This window comes from Dromaius novaehollandiae, chromosome 13 (genome assembly GCF_036370855.1).
Source record: "Dromaius novaehollandiae isolate bDroNov1 chromosome 13, bDroNov1.hap1, whole genome shotgun sequence".
NCBI lineage: Eukaryota > Metazoa > Chordata > Aves > Casuariiformes > Dromaiidae > Dromaius > Dromaius novaehollandiae.
Window position 1 is genome coordinate 3,653,264 of NC_088110.1, and position 21,779 is coordinate 3,675,042.

At 43.9% G+C, this 21,779-nt stretch overlaps 1 protein-coding gene across 2 annotated transcripts in view; it reads right to left on the reverse strand.

Annotated features, from left to right (window-relative positions):
* NUP93 (nucleoporin 93) overlaps nucleotides 1-21,779 on the reverse strand; it is an 85,845-nt gene that overhangs the window by 18,040 nt on the left and 46,026 nt on the right. For both annotated transcript variants that reach the window (XM_064519453.1, XM_064519454.1), the window contains 6 exons: nucleotides 14,594-14,656; nucleotides 12,247-12,375; nucleotides 5,228-5,302; nucleotides 3,600-3,689; nucleotides 2,107-2,246; nucleotides 161-293 (listed from right to left, as the gene is read on the reverse strand). In XM_064519453.1, coding sequence (XP_064375523.1) covers nucleotides 161-293; nucleotides 2,107-2,246; nucleotides 3,600-3,689; nucleotides 5,228-5,302; nucleotides 12,247-12,375; nucleotides 14,594-14,656 — 630 coding nt within the window. The remainder of the gene's footprint in view (nucleotides 1-160; nucleotides 294-2,106; nucleotides 2,247-3,599; nucleotides 3,690-5,227; nucleotides 5,303-12,246; nucleotides 12,376-14,593; nucleotides 14,657-21,779) is intronic.

A 21,779-nucleotide genomic window follows, 5' to 3' on the forward strand; every position in this document is an offset into this window, starting at 1 on the left:
TTTTACGCATAAAAGATTCTGGAGACGAAGTAAGAGCCCACTACCTAAAACAATTTAAACAACACAAAACCACCGGAGGCTTGTTTATTTTCCTGGCTGTACTGGAGCAAACAGATTTGTGTCATTATTTTAGCTCGGTCACTGAAAGAGATGGACATACCTGGAGACCAGGGACGGGCGCAGGGAGTTTGATGTTCAAGAAACTGCGGACTAGTTGGTAGGTCCCAGGAACTCCACCCAGCTGAGCCTGGTGCAAGTTTCCGAACACCGTCACAAAGGTGTAATTCTTGTAACTGAAAGAAAACCACGTGAACAGGCTAAAACATACGTGCGGCAAAAAACATCCACTGCCTTCCAGATTCAATGGAATCAGCAATCTTTAGGCAAATTACTTGGATGTTCAAACATTATCACGGCAACAAAATTAGCCAGAAAGTTATGTTGCTTTAGGAAGATACTGGTATTTGGAAAACTTGAGAGAAACCACACTCTGAAGTCTGTGGTACACTAGTGGAGCTTCTTCTCATTAGGCTCTTAGTAATATGTTCAGCTCCACTATGCAACCGCCAAAAATCCTTTCCATCTTACCGCATGAACTCTCAGTGCTGTCACAAAAGAACATTTAAATACTACACATGTGTTTGTCTCTCCCCTCCACTGTGGACAAATGTAAACCGTAGAGCCATGGACTTACTATAAGGAAACTGCAGACATAAAGAGAATTTAGAGACAAACAAACTGGTAAAGGCAGCTTTGAGAATACCTTCTAAAAGAACCTGTGAAAGCCATTAATCAAGGCAGGTCAACATGACAACTATTCCTGTTTAGAGGCAGGAGTCTCAAAAGTTAGTACACTGTAGCAATACTTGTATAAGCAGCAGGAGTAAATTAGCTGAGGTCCTTTTTCTCTGCAGCACATCATGGAGTAGTGCATATATACCACTTCCTACTTTCGTTCCTAGCTGCAGACCACCAGGCTACAAGACTGAAAAGCTATGTCAAACTTAGGCAAGTATCAGTGTATCTTGATAATAACTCTGACTTTACAGCCAAGTTATACACATGCTCCTCAGGGTTTAAAATCACTAACACCTGCTCCAAAGCAACTGATGCAAGAACAGCTGTGGGCAGTGCTAGATTTCCTCACCAGCCATGTGAAGGGCTGGTGGTGCATGCAAACACACCGGTATCAGGGTCCGCCTTGCCAGTTGGCCAGTTCAGATACAAAGCAAGGCAGGTGGATTTGGGGAAAAAAAAAGTTAAGCCTGAAGGGCCCAGTTTCCAGAAACTGGTGAGGGAGGAGAACAACAGGGAACAACTGCTGCATCTATTGTTTGCTTTCCACCCTTGAACCATCCTGCTAGCATTGTGTTGGCAGCTATTAGACAAGAGACACTGCGACATCAGGTCTGCGAGCACATGTGCAATGAACAGGTAACATTGCCATCCAGAGGATTCAGCTTTGGGCTTCCTCTCTACAGCCATCCTGTCAGCTGCATGGCCTGCGACTGTGCAAACATCCTCTCTGTCAAGGAGCTTAGGCCCCCGTGATATTTGCTGAGACAGAAAGCAGGCCACTTTTTCCACAGTTTGGAAATGATTTGTAGACGTTTCAATTCCAGTCCCTTGAAATTTTACAAACACCTTTCAGTGTAGAAATTGCATGATCAGACTGACTCATTGCAGCAGATTTCTCCACAGTGCTATCCTCACTTCTACCCTGCACTAGCTCCAGGTGATCAGCAGGAGAAAGGAAGCACAGAAAAAGGGGAATTTTTTTGTGGAAGGGATATAAATCTCTTTCCACAAGTGAAAAATCTTCTTATCACTATGACGGATACAAAATCTTTACAGGCAACATGGAAGGAAGAATAAAAGGTCTTTGTGTCTTCTAAAGGATTTCCCAGTGGGCTCGAGGCCTTTCTAACGAGAACAGCTCTATACTCCAAGGGACTGCTCTAAGTCCCACAGAACAGAAAAGACAGGCAGACATTCCTGAAAGCAGCACTATGTAGTTGACTTAGCGATATGTTTGTCCATATTACATCAAAGTCATTCTGGCTTGTTATTAAGGAGCCATCAAACCATCTATAGTATTCTGCTTACCTTTGTTCCAGGTACTGCAGAGCCTGCCTCACGAACTCCATACGCACCTCCATGTTGGTCCGGACTTTCAAGGCATCGCTAGCAGGAACCAGGGTAACGTCGGTCATTTGTTTCACCATGGCCCACATCTCAGAGATGTTCTATAAATGAGCCGTTTCACGCAACAATGATTAGTACAGAGATGAGCAAGACACTGTTTTGAGCTATACAGTATTTTTATGCTTGAAAAAGGCATACAAGCACAGGAACAATTTCAGTCAGTTTAGATTTGTAATGGAGATGCTGAACACAACCATGAAGGTAAGCCACCTCTGCCCAGCAGAATTCAGAGTCTACAGGATTCTCTCCATTCCTCTTGTATAAGGAGGAGATGGCTATAAAGATTTTACCTGCAACTGTCACGCAGGATTGACAACGATTTCCAAAACTAGCCTGGGTATTTGATGCTAAGCATCTTTCCCCATTTCCAGCTCATATATTCTACTCTAAATACTGTCACTACATCAGCTTTCCAAGTAAGCACTTGCCCTACTTGCCATTGGAAAGCTGTAAAATCACAGCCATGATGAGAAACATTTATAGGACAATGATCGCTTGGACAAGGACTCAGTTAGGAAAAAAGTTTGAAAACCATCCAGGTCTGCACATTCACAAAGAAACAGCTATAGCAGTGTCTACAGGACCAAAGCATCCTTGCTGAAACAGCAAAATACTGAGTAGAAGTAACAGCACAGGTAGCTTCAGCAAGGGCAGGTGTTTGATCTCAAGCACTTCAAAACAGCAAGAGTATTGAAACTCACTACGCTGTCCCTAAAAAAAAAAAAAATTAAGAGTTGTTCAAAGCAAAGATGCACACCTGTAACTCAGATCTGACCGAGGCATCTGCCTCAGCTTCCAAACAGCTTTTTGCCCTCCCCATCTGCAGAGATTTTTGATGACTTGACCTCCTGCAGTATTTTTTCCGTGCATTTCTCAAAGGTGGTCAAGTTTATGCATTTGTTTTTTGGGTGTGGATCAAAGCAACACAACTGAAGGAGTGGAAAAAAGGAAAAGCAGGCAGAACATTGGTTTAAAGTCACTCCTAGAGGTTTTGCCTGGCCTGATAGCACACCTTTCATCTACGGCTAATGTTGCTCAAAGAATATGGCATACAAGGATATTGGGAGGTTGATTTTGAAAACAAAACACAACAGAACTCATTCTGGGTGCAAAGCAACTTTTTCCCCTAACAGCTCACTGTTCATGATGGGACACTGCTGTGAAACCAGGTTCTTTTCTTCCTCATTTTGGTAAGAGATTTTCAGCATTACCAAGTATATCACAGGTGAGCCCCACTGTATTCAAGAAGATTCCAGTATTGGCTCTGTGTTTTCTGTGGAGCCATGCAATCTTTTTTTGGCAATATCAGCATTTTTCCACCAACGTCAGCAAGCTGTTAATCACAGCTGAAAACAGATTAAATACATCTCCTTAGGTTAATTTATTGGCAGTACCTTATCATCCAGTTCTGCAACTGCAGCACAAAGGTCCACCAGGTTAGGCTGCAGATGTCCATTCACTATCTTCTCATTATAAATATAAATCTGAAACATACCAAAAGTAAGCAAGTTTAACAATACATATTTCTCCCCTTCATTCGCAGTGCTAGAAAAGAGGTGCTGGAGTGCCCTAAGTCGTTCCTTCTCACATATACCGCTTCACCAACATCCCAGCACAAACCGGATGCCGAGTTCGGGATTCCAGCCGGAATCTAGCACTAGTGAAATCACATATGCAGACTTCACTGAGTTTCTGTAAAAGAGTCTGAACAGCGCATGAAGAACAATTAATTATTTTAGAATAATTAAAATGCATTTTGCGGCTGATGGTGAACTGGAACAACATGGACTGCCTTATCTTCAGGGCTGCCCTAACTACCCACTGAAATCCATAGGAGCCTTATACGATAGCAGCCTTAAAACGCAGCATCTTTTGTGCTCAAGCACGGTGGGGTTAAGAAAAGCTGAGCTGCGGCAGGTTTTGCTGAGCGCTCGCCAGCAGCACATGACGGCTGTGTGAACCATTCTGGTGGCAGAAGCAGGTACACGAATGCCGTTGCTTCCAAGGCACAGCACAACTGGTCTGCACGCAGGCCGTAAATCTGACAGGAGTCCACCTGCTCACGTCCCAGGAAGAAACTGTGACTCAAAGGCTTTCCCTGACACTAGTGTTGCTAGAAAAATCAAGCTTTCTGTGTTCACAAAATACTGGGGAAGATGCTGGTAGCTGGATGCAATCACACCACGAGGAAGGCCCTTCATGCAGGAATATTACAGTGGAGATAAGACAGAATAATGTACTAATAACACTCACTAAATCAAATTTACACTATCAGCTCAACCATGCACCCTATTTTGTGATTCACTTCCTCACATGGTTACCATAACTGAATGCAGACATGGCAAAACAGATGTACAAGCTGCTATCTGGCTGAGCAAAGATTGAGCCAAGGCACACAATAAGCGTAATTGTGTGCGAATTAGGCAATGCTTTGTCTACGTAGTTTTACATATTCCATTTTGAAAAATCAAGTCCTTATCTTTCATTTTGCTTCCAACAGTGCTGGTAAACAGAACTTCTCAAATAACAAAAGTAACAAATTGGTTATGTAAAGATTTATCAGTTTTCTCTGCAAAATTTCCGAGGCATTCTAATGCTGCCAGACATATTAACGCATAGCTGATGTGCTATAGCTCCACATAAGTGATCCCACTAAAACAGCATATAGTTTGACAAACGTCGGGATTAAGACCTCAGCATCTTTTTTTTGTAAGAACGAAGGGAATTTAAAGTATTCATTTACATAATTTTACACTTTGACAAGAGTTCTAAAAAAATTTTTTTAAGTATAAAAGAATTTCAGTTTACTATATAAACACAAATTATTTCTATAATCACACATGGTGTTCAGGACAAGTGCATTTCCAGGAAAAGTCAGGCTAAATTTTTTTTATTTTCCAACTGCATTTTAAACCCAGACAGACGCTTTCATGCTTAACCTGCCGTATTTTTCTACGCACATATCTATCTCTGCAGAAAACATTATTAACTGTGCTTTTGCCTTCCCTTCCAACACACCCACCTGCCGAGCATATGCCATCTCCACGTTGTCCAAAGAGCTGCGTCCCGGAGGGCCCGACTCACCGACATAGCTAGGCTGTTTAATGAGAAGCACAATGGTTATTAAAGGTTTAGGCCCCTTTTTTCTCCTCAAATACAGTCAAACTCTTCAGTCTTCATACTCAGTTATAGTCTTTTGACCGTTCACTATACAAAAGGTATAAAACTACTGCAACGCATTTTGCCAGTGTATCTATTCCCAAAGTAAAAATGCAAATCTGCACTCTTGACAGAGCTTACCAAGCTCTTGAACTCTTCACAGAGTAAAACGCACAATTTCATTACAATATCCTATCAGCCTCCTAATACAGCTTAAACACAACACCAGGTTTACGTATAAAATGACAGAAATTCTCCCTACTCAGCACACAAACCAACCACTAGCTCTCTAGATTTAGGACATCAGCTGCTCTAAATAGTATCTTATAATAGCGATTTGCTTTTGTTTCCTGAAAGGTGCCTGTTATAAAGTTCAGTACCTCCCCACAAAGCAGCTGGTCTGAGCCTCCATCGCAGCAAGGACCCGCAACTTGACCGACCGGCTCAATGGATCCAGGCTAGCAAATCTGACGTTCCAATTTTGTTCCAGTGCCGTGCATTCGGACACAAAATGGGCCTGCAATATTCGATCATCTCCCCAGAACTGCCCCTTGGCCGGTCTGCTGCAGGGGGAGGAAGGAAGCTAGCAAGCTACTGGCCTGAATAAATCATCTTCCCACCATGGAGCCTATGCCAGGCTCACAGAGTCATAGGGTGGAAAAGTTTGTACTCTTTTGGGAAAATTGAAATAAAATATTGCCATAATTTTCTTATGCTGTATAAAGCCACAATCATAGCTATGTCTTTAGTATAGCCTCCACTAAACACAGATGTCCACCACCCCAGTGGAAAAAACAATCCCAACTAAGTATGCGATACTCTCTGTTTTCTTCCAGCTTCCTAAAAATGTAATTCTTCGTTTCAGCATCAGCATTACAAGTCTCGGGTTTGAAAATTAAAAAAAAAGTACTATCATTTTAAAGACAGATCCCTTTAAGGTAAGCAGTCCTTTAATATCGCCTGCTTCCACAGTAGTGCTATAGCCATGATGGTCTGAAGATAAAAGCAAGACAGGCTTAGTATGGAAGCATAATATTTGTTATTAAGCCCTCTGACAGAGCTGGGACAGGGGAGGAGGAACAGACAAGCAAGCGTGTTTTCAGGGCTGAAATGGAAGCAACAGCCTTTGATTTGCAGACTTTAAGCCCAAAAGCTCATTTGACTTTCTCAGGCAGAGTCGGTCTGATAAGAGATGTCACCTCTCCAGGCAACCCTTGCTTAACTCACGTAGGGTGTCTAGCTTGGGTGCAATTATGAGGATCTAAGCTGGCTGTTTGCTTCCCCAGGAGAGATGATGCAAAGCACATCAGCTAAATACTGGAAGTAGCTGTAAGCAAACACTGAGAACGGGCCTTGGTTTATTACCATATAACTCAGGTTCATCTATATTCCCTTAAATTGAAATCAATAACTTATTCTGAGAAAGAGCAGGTACATTTGCAGAGTTTTAAAATAAAGCTTTTTAACCACTAAAGTTGGTTATGGCTAGCTGCACATCCTCATTAGCTATTATACTGCACCATATCGATACTGTCAAATGGCTTTACCTTCCCTTACGCCATTTATCCAGAGTTTTAGTACTTTAATGTGCAGACAGGATCACCTTCAAGTATTGCTTAAGGACATGTTATAGCCTTTCCTGGAAGAGCTCCATTAAACACGACTGCCTTGCTGCCTCTGCAAAGAGCCAACCTAAACAAAGCCCAAACGCAACAGAAAATTATTATTTTCACTTTCGTTTAATCTACTTAAAACACACACCTCTCATGCTGCAGGACCCACGTTCCTAAATGACCCGGCTTGCACAGATTTCGGGGGAAGATCTGAGAAGTGGACACATTTTCTCCTGGGAGCGACACCGCTAACACAGCTCCTTATTTCACGCGAGGAAGCAGCACTGCTAGGATTGTCACAAGCGTCTCACATTTTTGTGAGCTGCATCCCTCCCAATTTGGGACGAAAATGCTACGAACTGATGAACTTGCAGGCACGTTGCTGACCAGTCTATGCCCCGAAGCATCTGGGAAGGCCAGAGAGACTATTTTAATTTTAATTTGATATCAGTTTAACCTAGTTTATCTTCTATTGTGTAGTAGCTCCACCGCACCCCTGAGTATATGTTCTTGCTAAGACGACAGCTATATTTGTCCAAGTCCAGGAGCTTTGAATAGGAAAATTTTAAGCAATTTTAAATTTAAAGACATATACAATCACAGGATTGCAAGGGGAAAGAAGCCGTTTGAGTTAGCTAGGACTTGACAGGTGAGGATAAAGGCACTGATATTTATTCAGACACTAAGAGAAATTTGTGATTTACGCTTTTTGCATAGCATACAACAGCTGACTACAGGAAAAAAATAATACCCAGCTCTGTTTGTCCCTGATATAATGAGATATAAATGAATGAAGGTGCCAAAGATGAACTTGGACCACCTTTTTAACCTAAACTATCAAAGAAATTTCTGGAATTTATCACTGCATTCATCTCTCAGTAAGAGCGCAATTCAAATTACGCCAACCTCATTATAAAATTAGACAGATACCTTTAGATCTTAGGCAGTATAAACAAAATACCTTACAAAAAAAAAAAAACCCAAAGTCCCATTCTTTTTGCAGCTAAACTTGCACGAAACATATTCCTTGCAGTCAATCCTAATGGACACCGATATTTGAAACTATATGCATTTCTCTTTCAGTGCCAAATCATCTGACACAAATTCCTTTAAAGCCCACCTAAAACCCGACAAATTCTTTGTTCTGAAGAACAAAGCAGCTGTTAAAGCAGGTTTCCTGGGAAACAGGCGTGACGGCAGAAATAGCACTTTGCAGCCTTCCCCTGTGCTGTGCTAGATAAATTGCAGAGTTATTTAAAGCAACGCTAAATTATGGACGGTGTCATTAATTACTGATGAGGTTTCATCTTCCAACGCACGAGAAGAAGGGTACATTGCGACTCGGTGCCGCTTTTCAATCAGTGCCCAAACACCCGAAACCTAAGGACCGGGGCTCCAGTCTGCGAGTCTCGCTCCGGTCTCCTCTGCCGTCATGCGGCGCCGAGGAACATCCACGCGGCCGTCGCTCCGGAGAACGGTGCGTGACGACAGGTTGAAACCCACAGATTGGGAGCTGAACGCAAAAGCACGCGCCTAAAACTAGCAAGCGACCGTTCCGGGGTTCTGGTGTTTTTCCTCCCCTTCTCCCTTCTCCAGTTTTGATTTTACCCTAACCAGTATGCTTTGAGGATCACTTTTATTAACAATCTGGCACAGCTGAGAACTGCCACATTGAAAGCAAATTCTTTCAATGCCAACTACCACTGTGGTCCTTGAGGGTGGGAGGGGAAAACACACCACCGGAAACTCCAGAAATATTTTTCTCGCTTTTCCTATGCTTTTATCTCCTACTCCAAGAGCCATGGGAGCAACTTGACTTCCTACTTTTTTCATCTCATACTTGCTTTCTGGCTTTTGAATTATTAAACTCAAAAACCCAAACTCACTGAACCGTCTCAGGGCTGAGCTAAAAGCAAATTTCAAAAGGGAAACTAAACCGGTGAGTCAGCATGGGGAAGGCCGGCTCCACTCTTCACCCAGAATCGCAAAAAGCACTCGTTGTGCTCGAACCGATGTTAAAGAAGCATCTTTGCGGTGAAGGAGGAGATCAGGGGAAGGAGGAGGACATCCTTTGGTAGCAGGTCAGAACTTACCAAGCAGGGAAAAGGCTATCATGAAAGACGTGATGAAAGCAGCAGCTAGGTGCATCTTAGACGAATCATGTACTAAGTCACATCCTTAAGCACAACTGAAGCAGCAAAAGCAAACAAGGAAAAGCAGGTAGTGCACAAAGCACTGAAGAAGTTCATGTGCATGCACGCACATCCTTCTCTGTATGCGGTCTGCTGTTGCTCAAATGGCTTGTGCCGTTTTTACGAACCGCATTTGCTTCTCCCTGCCCTGAATTTAGCTCTGTTCCAAAAGACTCTTCAGAGCTGTAATATTTATTTTGAATACTATCTGTTCCTGAAAACCATTTGTATCTTTAAATTCATTTTTGCCTAACGATGCTGCTTTTCAAAGGAGTCCTCCTTTATTTGTACTCAGCCGAGCATGCAGCGTCACTCGCGCACCGAGCTGCACGCACAGGGAGATGCATTATTCATCGCCCGCATGTGCATATGCGCAGGCACATTCCTTCGCAGGAGCCTGGGCAGACATTTTGTCAGCGCTCCAAATGGCTTGGCCAGCAGACGCAGCGTAAAACGACGCAGGAGACTGGGCTGGAGAGACACCATGGAAATAGGTGCTGGTGCAGTGGGGGAGTGGAAAAGCATCTTGCAATGCTTGGGATTTTAGGGGATATGCAGGCACGATACAGGGGACACGGTAAAAACTGCGAGTGACTGTGTCAGTCACTCTAGGAGCAGGTTGCTTGACAGCAGGAGTGGAAAAGCTGGAGGCGGGGGGTAAGAGAGGAAAACCTGAAAGAAAAGGACAAAAGACATGCCTCAGCACCGAGTGGAACAAGACACAGAACAAACACCTTGAGAACATAGGTGTTTGGTATCTTGCAGACAAAATCCAGGCTTTCCTCTCTTTCCCCAAGAAACATCTTTTTATTAGTTCTGTTCTTCCTTGAGGGAGAAGTGCCAGGCTGGCGGACGAGGGGGAACAGAAAACCTTAGTGGCAAGTCCTGTGCTAGCTTCTTTGAAACATGAGGTTCGCCTGTTAATTGGTCTTATTTCCATGCTTAATGTGTTGGTATTTCACTCTGCCCAAATTAGCTTGCCCGAAGCTTGAGAATTGGCTCGCAGGCAGACTGGCCCCCTGCTGCGTTTGGATCTGTGCCTTTTCAGTTGATTCTCCATCTCCAGAGGATATCAATTAAACCTCTACTCTATTCCACAAGCTGTGTCTGTTTGTGTCACACACACACAAAAAACTTATTTGACTGGAACAAGGCTTTAGAAGAACAACCTGCTGTGGGGAGGTTAGATAACAGGCTTTTAACACAGTAGATGCACTTCAAACCTCTCAGACCTTTGACTTCTTGAGGCTAAGACTGGAACATATCATGGATTTTAAATGCTCTTGAAATGACATACTGATACGATGAGCGCTTTGAAAGGGAGAGTGGACTATTACCAAGTGATAGTGTATATCCAGTCTTTAAACTAATTCATGAAAACTATTTGATGGATTTTTTTCCTCCCACCAATTCGATGCTTGGCATCTCAAGTGCCTTGGACTGGAGCTAGTGTCTGTTTTGATACCACAACATCAGAAAAGAGGTTTTGCCATTTCAGAGCAGATTATTACAGTGCTTCTCCTAGCAGCTGATATCCATGCTTCAAAAGGAAAACCCCGAACCAATAACTCACAGATCGAAGATGTTAGAAGCTCTCAGTATAGCTGTCAAGTCTTCAGACTCATATCCCAAGATAATGGGATAGCTGCTTTTAGTTTTAAACGAATTCACCCTGCATTATTTAGCATTTCTAATACTGGAAAGCTGGACAGCCTGCTGAGAAGTCACAGTGAAGTATCAGTAAAATACTTTCTGAAGAAGATAGCTTCTATAAAAAGATGTGTGCTAACTGGGATTAACCTATATTTTAAAGAACAGCAATCAGAAAGGGACATTTCATTAACAACTTTAATTATTTCCAAATCCCTATACAGGTCACAGCCCATTAACACCAAGGGCTTTTTTTTTTAATGTAGTTTGCAACTCCATAAGTTGCTCCAATGAACATCAGCTTTTTTTTAATATATATATATGTATATAAAAAAGGGGGTGGGGGAAATAACAAGGGTATAAAAAAATGGATCTGTTTTCTGGCCTTAAAGCGCAGCAGCATGCTTCCCCCACCTCCTACCTGTCCTCTCAAGGTTATGGTTTTGCCTGGAACATTGCATGATGGGCTGCGATGCAATTTGTGCTCCAGAGATCCCACCCGATGTCCAATGCTTCTAGCTCAGAGGGGTGGTGTTCCCACAACTTTACATGTAACTGTGCTTTATTCCACTCAAAAAACTGGAACGTTTTCTTTAAGGGAGTAAGCTGTAATGTTTTAAGTTAAAAACATTCCTCATGCTGTGTTACAAGTTGCTAGTCAATACCTTTTCACCATCTTTGGTCACTACTGGTTATTTTAACCTTGAATTTGCTCAACACTAGAGGTCTTAGAGGCACTAAACTTTAATGTGCATGAAACGGTATCTTCTGTGAGAAATCAAGGTTACAAAAACATAGTCCTCCTTACTTTAATATTCATTTGGGTTTGCCAAGAAACCTGAGAAACTTCAGCTCCCTCCTAAGAAAAGCCATAAATGCTGGCAAGTAGAGAGGGATATTGGAAAGGGATACTGTAAGGCCTATAGTAGAGCTGAGAAACTATCTGATCTCATTAGATTTGCAAGTTTCCCGAAGATAATATTTACCCCAGTGTGTTTTCTGTCCCATGGGCGTATTGATCTAATATGCATTAGTGTGACTAAGATTCCAAATTGCACATATGCGGCATAATACATAGTTTTAGCAATAGACCCTCCGTTGCCTGTACCCATCAGTCAATAAAAATAATCATTTCACAGAACCACAGAATAGTCAGAGTTGGCAGGGACCTATGGCAATCATCTGGTCCAACCCTCCTGCTCAAGCAGGGTCAGCAGTTTGAAAGGTAAGGGTAAAGGTTTGAAATTTTGCCAGGCAAAGCATTCTGCCAATCACAGCCATTTTGGAATTAACTAGAGATTTTATACTGCTTTCTCACACAGTTGCATCTACGCAATAATCTAGATGTGGTATCAGCAGTGCTGGAATGCTAGCTGTGTGCATGCTGTGCCTGACTAGGCACAGTGTTTGGAAAGATTGAGAGTTACCTCATTTTCCTGCGTAAAATCAAGAGCATCTTCCCCTGACGCAAGTAGGGTATGAAGAATCCGTTGTTTCACCTGCTCCCATTCAACCAGCATTGATTCTCGGTGATACTCCTCAGCCATAGCAAAGGTCTGTTGGTGAACAACAAGAGTTAAGGAATATACAGAAACACCACACAATGTGCAATCACTAACTAGCTCTGCTATTAATAGCCCACCTTAAAAATGAAACAGAAAATATTAACTAGTTCAGTCAACTTGGTCAGCCCTCAGGGGCTAATGGACATGCTGCATATTATTTTAACAGGCCTGCTCAAATACAAGGGGATTCAGAAAGCAGGTGCAACTGAAATGAAGACAACTAACAGATCTAGCTGGTAAAACAGTGCATCCTTGCCTCTGCAGTACTATTATAATACACAGAAAACTGTTAACAGGCTGGAAATCGATAGGCAGAGCCAGCATCCACAGTGCCTCGCGACTGCCAGGGAACCCCTGTGGGACTTTGCCGAGCTCTCAGTTTCCCTCAGAAATTGCAGCCACAACTTCTGCACAAAATGTCTCGATCTGAGCTATAAGCTTCGCAACATCTGAATGCGGACCTACATGTGCTAACAGCTTTTGGTCTCCTGTTTTACAATGGAGCAGAAGAGAGTGCGAAAGGCAGCAGCACGCGCTGAACAGAGAGACTCCATCACAGAAAGTGCGGGACTAAGATAGCAAACGCGGGCAATAAGAGCTTTCTGCCTTCTACCCATCTCAGCCGACAACCGTCCTCCTTTAATCTAGCCGTCGACCACCAAAGAGTGCGTGCACAATTTCCAGGTCATCCCGATCCAGCTAATTTCTCTACCAACAGCTAGCTTTTAACCTCCCTGGAGACCACAGAGGTTTGACTGTTATTACATTCTTGAGAGAGATGCGTGTTTATTTCCCGTATTTTATTTTGAGGCTTTTACCAGTAAGTTTTTCTTTTAAATGGAAAATAGATTAGGAACAAAGCTTCCAAAAGAATCTTAAACTAAAAATGAAATTATTAAGGAAAAATCAATCAGTGCCAAAGAACCAAGAAGTCTCTCTCAGCCTCAAAGTCAGGAAAGTAAACAGAGTAATCATATCCTGCGAACAAACATACTTCTACCTTTAAAATGGCTGATGTGCTACAATGTCTTCAGATCTGACTGGAGAACTTATGGAAGGAAAGAGGTTTGCTTGATACTCCTTATTTTGGCAATAGCACTAGGACAGAGATGATGCTTCACAGACTTCCTTTTGTTACTAGTGCAATGCTAACTAACAGCCTCAAGTATACAGGCACAGGAAACATCCTTCTATTTCCACTAGAATAAGCTATATTGGATCTTCCACTTATCCCCTTCCCAACTCCTCCTCTCTCTTTCGCACAATGCTGTGCCACGGTGTACATACCTACACATTTCGGCCAGCCGAATAAATTTTTCGTCTCATTATGGCCCGCTGTTAGGATATTGTCAATTGAGGGATTTTGGGAATCGAGGAAATCCTCAAAACAACTCCTTGCTGGGGGGCAAAGAGACAAGAGCTCAGCTAGGGAAGGCTCGCTTTATACCTGCCTTTTTTCTTACAGACTCTCAAGGAATTGGTCCCTCTTGAGGACAGAAACCTGGGCTCAGCGAATCTTTTTACTCACCCTAAGTGAGAACTCTTACACTCCAACTGTGAGAATTTCTTTTGCACCGCTTTGAGGACTGGTTTGCCTGTACGAGAGAGTTGCTTTGGATAGTGTGATGCCGTATGGTTTTTCCGGCTCTTCTACAGACAGAGTTGAATCTCACAGTGCTGCTGCTGCATAGACCTGAATATTGTCATACGCAGGAAACAACACGCTTCAACTCCTGCAGCCAGGAGAGACTGCTGCAATTCACTGAGCATCATCACCAAATGCAAAGTCATTGCACAAGGCATTTCTCAGAGTAAGAAAGGGAAGAAACCCAGTATCCTGACACTATCATCTGTAGAAAAAAAAGGCACTCATGCAGAGTGGTGTCGGAGCAAGTGTGCTGTGCCTAACATACAACAGCGGCTCTGTATAAACTCGGATTTACCACCACGAGCTTCCTGACCCTACCAAATACTGCTGCTGAAATACAACGGACAAAATTATTTCTTCTGCAAAGCCTAAGCATGTATTTCCTAACTTCTAATTATGCTGCAATCTATGAAAGATACAGTCCTTTTAAATGCCATCAGTTTATTAAACATCTGATTTATAAAACTATTCCTTGGGATTTTTCTCTCTCCCACACTTCTCCCCCCCCCCTTTTTTCTTTCTTTTTTTTTTTTTTTTTTTAGGTGCTTGCTTCCAGCTTACCCTCTTCCTGGACTCCTCAATGGCTGACAGCAACGCATTATCTTTTTCATTCTTCAGGAATCCCTGTGGAAAAGGGGAAACAGAGCTTCAGTCAAAAAAATCAGCCTTGCACTAACATCAGATACATATTGTACTACTCAGCTCTTTCCAGCTTGAGAAGTGCCATCAGCTCTCTCCCCAGTCCACTCCGGAGAGGTTTAAAGGTCACTTTACTTCACCAGAGGTACAGTAAGATGCCCATAAAGCACAACGTGAAAATGGAAATACATTAATCCTCTGTTTTAATATGCATTAAAGCCTAGTGAAATGTCCTGCTTCTATTCTCTTTTATCTCTGCGTCCCAGCAACTGCTTCCTCTTGCTCTCCATTTGAGGGAGCTGGGATGAAAGCTGGTAAGAGCGATAAGCCGAGATAAGATTGTTGGACTTAAGTAAAAAGAAGGTTTTTACTTGGCAGCTTCAGGCAAGAGTGGAGCTCTCAGAGGCCTGCTAGGAACTGTGAAAAAGTCTTTAAAAATCAGTTGAAAAAGGATGAAATAACTGAACAGTTGGAAAGCATAAAGAAAGAGTTTACTGCACAGCCTCTCTTTCCCTGAATACAACAGGAGTGGTTAAAAAAAAAAATCGTAATTTAGAGTAAATTAGAAAAAATTCTGAATAATTAGAATTAAATTTAAAACTTCCAGTTTTTAGTGTATCCCTAAACCTCATAAACGGGCCAGTTGTATGTGAACGGAGTGACAAATGAGCTGTTAACTCCTTATCCCAAGCATTACTTTAAGTGACCTGTACAAGCAAACACACAGGCTATTTTGGATTTAAAGCAAATAGTTGTGGGGTAAACTGCACCAACATGCATACACAACAAATGCAAGGCTTTTGTTAACACTCTGACTCGAATATCTGTGTTTGGCATTTTTACTGTGTTATATTTCCAATTAAACACACCAAGCTTTCACAACTTCAATTTAATCATTAATCAAACTATAAAAAAGCAAAAAGCCTTTGTTTCCCTCTGAAGTGATGAACCGCAGCATTATCAACCGTAAAAGGTGCTAATATTTTAAAAGTCTCTATGCTCGTTAAACATAGCTCTAAAACTAAGGGGCCACTGGCAAATCCGGTGGAGCGAGAGTTCAACGTACCGTGTACTTCCCAATGAGGATACGCACCGCTAGCAGTGCCCACTGAACCCAGCTGTGAACCACCAGTCTTTCATGCCCTTCACACCCAACTTCTTCCCCCAAATAAGTGGTTCCTGCTGCCCCAAAGATCTGACAATATCAGTATGGATTCTTATACCCTAGATAGAGCTAGAAATCTCCGGAGGAGCACTGAATCTGGAGCAGGAAAGCACTCCACCGACACAGGGATTTGGACCTTTGGGAAAGCATATTTATACTAAGTCTTAAAAACAATATGCAGCTGTATTACATGCAACATCAGATATCATAGATAGATACTTACTTAGCTCTGAGAAGTGAGGAGGGATTGAAATTTCTCTGAATTGAAGAAACCTGGCATTAAACTCTGCCACGTAGGTGAGCTGTTTGCCTTCCCGTTACCCAGCACCAGATCTTTGCGTTAAAGAAAGGGCATTGCATCCTCTCCTTCTGGAGTATGTAGAGCAAGCAGTATTTTGGTATAGGACATTCTCTGACTCCCCTCAGCTGGAAATAGTAACATGACCCCTTTCTGTACACCAGATACAGAAAGACTTGCCATCCTCCGAGACGGGCACGTGATGCGGCCCCCCCAGAAACAGCCCTAGAATTACATGCGGGAAAGAGGGGCGACTTCTGCCGCACAGCCCAGTCTTCACTTCATCCTCTGCCACGTCCCACTTTCTTTTTAGGCAATGCCCACAGAGAAACTGCAGTCGCAGTCTCAAAAAGGGAAGCTAAATGAAGATCCTTGCATGAGTCTGGGGACCAAATATTAGAGCGGGTGTGAAAGGCAAGGGCTGTGGCAGTCACCTAAAGACAGGGCCAAGATGGATCTTGGCTCCCTACGGGAAAGATGAGGATGGAGACATGGCTTTGTAAGGTCTGGCCATGTCTGCACAGGTGGAGGGTTTTTGCTTGGGGGGGAGGGAGGGGGCAACGAAATTTTTTGGTTGAAGGAAAGATATCCAGAGCATTTATACCTATTTCTAACAGGCCTTCAGAGCACACACAACGTATGAGCAGAAGATGCAGCTGCACATCTGACAGCAGGACTCCGATGCTGCAGAGAACAGCATTACGTGTTTGCTGTATCCTGCAACAATGCCGTTAATTTTACATGCAAAAAAAGCACCTTCTCCAAGATCCAGGCCTGCATGGGTCTGGATGGGATGGAAGGTGCTAAGCATACGGTGGCAGCCGCTGCAGCCTGCAGGCACGCTCGGTGCCCTGGCCACCTGCTTGCTCCCGAGCCTGGGCTCCAGAAAGCCTGGAGATGCACCACCCTGTTCACCTTGGCTCCCCTCTCCTCGGAGCCAGGCGAGCCCTGCGCTGACCGGGGCCTCCTGAGAGTCTCTAACTCAAGGGAAAACTCCCTACAGCAGCAGAAAGAAGTCAACAATTCCGCAAAAAAAGGGATTAGACTACACAGCACATCAATTACGGAATGATTATCTTTTTTTTTTTTTTGCAATCTCAAAAACTGTTCCTTTCGCAAATGAAGCGCCTCGCACATCCCAAATAATATCTATAATGCTTCACTGACAAAAAGGTGCATTTTAAAAAGGTTGCCCTGTGCCTCATGCTAAACATTATGACTGCAGCATGACAATTGCTGCTTCAGTTAATTACAGGCTAATTATTAAATCTCAGAAGAGGGAGTTTCAGTAAGCGATGCTGCGGTTCCCGCTCCGCAGTTCAAAAGACCGCTTCTGCTTTGTTTGGCCAAACAGCAGCTCCCACAGTTGTCGTTCTCCATTTGGGAGGCAAAATTTCACCCCTTAAAGGAAAGAACGACCAGCTACCAGAACAGTATTTCTCCTCGGCTTTGGTGCACTGGCACCTAGTGGGGCACTGTGTTGTGGTCACTGTACATTTGGATTTCACGCAGGGATATAAATGCACACAGATGTCCATCCGCTTTAAGGGAAAGCAGAGCTCTCTGAAACAAGCTGCGCAGAAGGATGGAAGACTTGCACTTGAAACTAGAGAATTTTGGCCAAGAAATCCCAGGCCACCCCGCAGCTTTAAGGGTTTGCAATTTCCACTCACTGTGGGCCTTGAACCGTGCTGGGTTGTGCTCCTGTCCTAAAAGCTTTCTCCAGTCCCAGAAGCAAGATTTGACCTTGCCAGGAGGCTCATGCACTGTAGCAAGGAGGCGGTGGTCCGGCATGCAAGGCATAGGGGTCCAAGGGGGTGTGACACCCATAGCGCGTGAACCGCCCTCTCGGGGAGACGCCGCTGACCGTACAATGAGCAGCGACACGCTGCCTCACCTTTGCTACGCAGAGAGAGAAGTGAAGGAGAACCGAGATCTCATTAGAAGACAAATTTCACCGTGGCAGATGGCAAAGATGGGAACACCACAAAAAAAAGGAGGTGAAATCCTCAGCTGTTGGCTCTCCGTGCTCAAGTTCTGCCATTAGAGGGATCCTGACATAGCCAGGATGCTCCTGAGGGTCCATTCAAGGGATGGACTTCTATCTCACATCCCTGAGACAGTCAGATTTTTGCAAAAAGCTGAAAGACCTCAGCTCACATCACGCTGTCCTGCTTCAGTAAGTGACTACTTGGCATTTGACTTCCCTCTGCGTTAACATGCGACTCCCATACTTTATCACACCTTGTTTGGAAGGGAAAAGGTACATCTCTTCCCATCACAGCTTCTCGGCAGCATTTACTGCAGGATCTGGGCGTTTCCCAGACTTGATTTGCACAGCATCCGAGGAGATTTTTGCAGAATAGGGGCACAGGCATGGAAGTGCACCCATGCTCCCACCCTCAGGTTCCCATTTCCTGGCCCAGCTAGTCCCAACTTTTTCTTCCACATATGCTGGCCCTCTGCTTTTTTCCCCCCAAAGTTCCAGTTCCTCTCTCTGACCTATCTCTTCCCCCCTGGATTTTAGCCACATGTCATCTTCTCACATTCTCCCTCCCTACTGAAATCCAGCCACTCTGCCTTGCTCAGTGTCACATCAAAGTCCCCCACTTCTGTGGCACTTGGTCCTACCCCCCCACCCAGCCAGTTCCAGTCATCCAGGGAGCCTAGCTCCAGGCCTAACCCCTCTCCCCACAGTCCTTTCTCCAGTCTACTCCCTCCCGCGTTCAGCTCTGGCTTCGTACCCTTTCTGCATTCAGAAAAGATGACTACCTGCTACCGAGCTTCACCAGGTAAGCGAGGTAACCTGGGGGCAGAGAGGCTACAGACGTGGCAGGCGGAGGAGAAAGCCTCCAGACGACCAACTTGGGTTTCCGGCCAACCCACAGCAACCCTGAGCTGCAGCCACGAGGAAAACATGGCAACATGGTACACCTTCACATGGTATTAGCTGGCACCATCTACTACTAAAGGAGCTACAGCATCAACTGAACAGGGCAATGACATTTTCAGATTTTCCTCTGCAAGAATTTCTTACCTTAAAATCTAATTCGAAAGTTAACTTGAGCAGTGGAGCAGATTTGGGTAAGAGCGAAGGTAAGGCGCAATGACCATTTTGCTCGGTCAGGTAAGTTCTCCCCACCCTAGTGAAAGAACCACCAGAAAGGGAATGTTTCTGTAAGCATAAACGCCACAGGTGTCAAGAATTTTACCGAAGAGGATGTTTTTAAAAGCGTCCCCACGCCTGAAGGGGAAGGACACCCGGGAAGCTGTGCCGTTTCACCCTGCACAGTGCTCCCTGCTCAGCCGTCATTCCTCATCTCCGGCACTCGCTGCCTGACAAAGGCTGATGTGACGGAAAGCGGCACCTGCCTTGCTCCAGTCTGAATTCCAGCACGAAAGCGTTCCCGTAACTAATTCATTATCAGCACGAAAGGGCATGCATGCACTGATGGTCTCTTTTTGACAGGAGATTGAAAGTCGCTTCCATTTACTGCAGCAAATGAGGTTAGTAAACTCTCTCCTGGCTGATAGAAGTCTCTTAATTACTTCCATCAGCCAGGCCATACTTTTAATACTTGATCTTAGTATTCAAGTTGTCAAGAGAAGGCAAATGTTGCCAAACAGTGCACGGAGGCCCTGGATGTTGACAGCAATGCTTACTTTCTCATTGGCAGGAGAAGAAAGGAGAAAATGAAATGAACATTCTGGGGCCATTTCAACACAATTGCTCTTTGATTTAAACATCGCCAAGTGCTGGATTTCCAGTTGATCCAGTGAATCCTTCAAAGGACCAGCAGGGATCATGGTGATATAGTTAACAAAAAAACATTCAGGAATGGCTTGGAAGAGAAGCTCCAAATGAAGCACCTGATTTATTTTAAGATTAAAAAAATGCTAATAGAAACAATTGTTGAATATAATCCTACTTCAAATGTACAGACACGAGCCTGCTCACACAGGTGGTACACGCCACTACATAACCCATGTTCCCATGCTTTCTCACTCTGGAAGCAAAAAAGATTCAGCAAAACTACTGAGAATGCACTATCACAATAAGAGAAGGTGCTATGTATTACTGCTTTTTATCCTTATTATTGTTTTTGCTGAGACTAGCATCAGTACTTGCTTGCTAGCTTTAAACCTGATAGGCCTGTGGGTCCCCGTGAAGTGGTGGGGCCAATTAACATATACTTCACTAAAGATGGGGCCAGTCCAGTTTAGCACATGCAATATTTGGCTTTATTCAGACTTCTTTCATGTGTATTACACCAGTCTCTTTTGAAAACATTTGTAGACCTTCTGAGACCTGCTTTGCATAAAGCAACAGAAAGTATCAGCTTTAGAGAAAAAAAAAAAATTGTGGATAAGCAGCTTTGCTACATATCTTGGCCTGTATTAGGATTATACAGCCTCCTTCAAAGTAGCAAGGCAGCTGCCCAAAGATGAGCTACTAAATAAAATGATCCAACAGCATTTATGTAATTGGCTTTCTCCTTAGAGGACTTGAGGTGGCAAAACTGCAACGGGGCCAAAGCAGACTGAAAGCCCAAGTGCAGAGATCATCAGACGCAGAACGAACCCAACGAAGGGCGATGTCCTAGTCTGCATGAGTTCAAACTTGTACAACATTTAAGGAACAAATTAAGGTAAGGAACAAAACAGCAAGTTTTCAACAGAAAGCAGTGGGGAGATGTGCCCTTTCCCCTATCTAATGCAGAAAGGGCAAATGGTAAAACACCAGCTCTGGCCTCCCACTGAGCGTTCAGTTCAAGGATTTAGCAGTATGAAAAGTTTTCCTGGCCTAAAATAGCTGAGCTTGTCAAACTATAATGAATATATTCCTCAAGTTCCTTACCACCAAGGTTAGAATGAGAAATCCTGCAACATTTTTCTAATAAATAAAATAAAATAAATCATTATTAACTTAAAGACGAAAAAGGGAGAAAAAGTGGAAGGCGTCACATTTTGCTCAGGCTCAAGGGTCAGTTATCGCACCGGAGACCTTCAGAGAGGCGCCATGTTCAAGTTTGACATGGTAAAACACCAAGACTGAGAACTGTAACACAAAATACTGTGCTAATACAGCCAAATACTCCACTTAGGAGAGATTTGCTGCTCTGCTCCCTGCCTTCGGAGAGGTCAGGGACCACATCTCCCTGCACACGGTGACTGTGCTCCACGGTCACAGCCAACGCTCACATTCAATTCATTTGACAGCAAAGGTAGGAGAGCTCTTCCCCGCCCTGCAAGCAGACAGCACTGCAATGGTCCTAAGTCGGGAAAACAAAGCAACCCTGGCCCACGCTCCGCTCCGTTATGCAACTGTAGCAATGAATCTAAAGATCATGTAACTTTTTTCTTTTTCTTTTTTTCTTTTCTTTTTTTTCTTTTTTTTCTTTTTTTTTTTTTTTCTTAAGCAGCTGACTGTTCTGGGAAAATCAAATTTTGCAAAGCTACAGTAACCTGTATTCTTCTGTGACTGAGGAGTGGCAACCTGGGCCTCACTCCTGCGACAGCGCTAGAGCCGATGCACGCGGCGCTGTAGCTCGCGCGCGGCTGGCAACTCCGTCCTCGGCAGCTAGGCGCAGAACGCCCCGCGCGGCCTCGCACATGAAACCGGGGGCAGCCACCAACCAACCGCC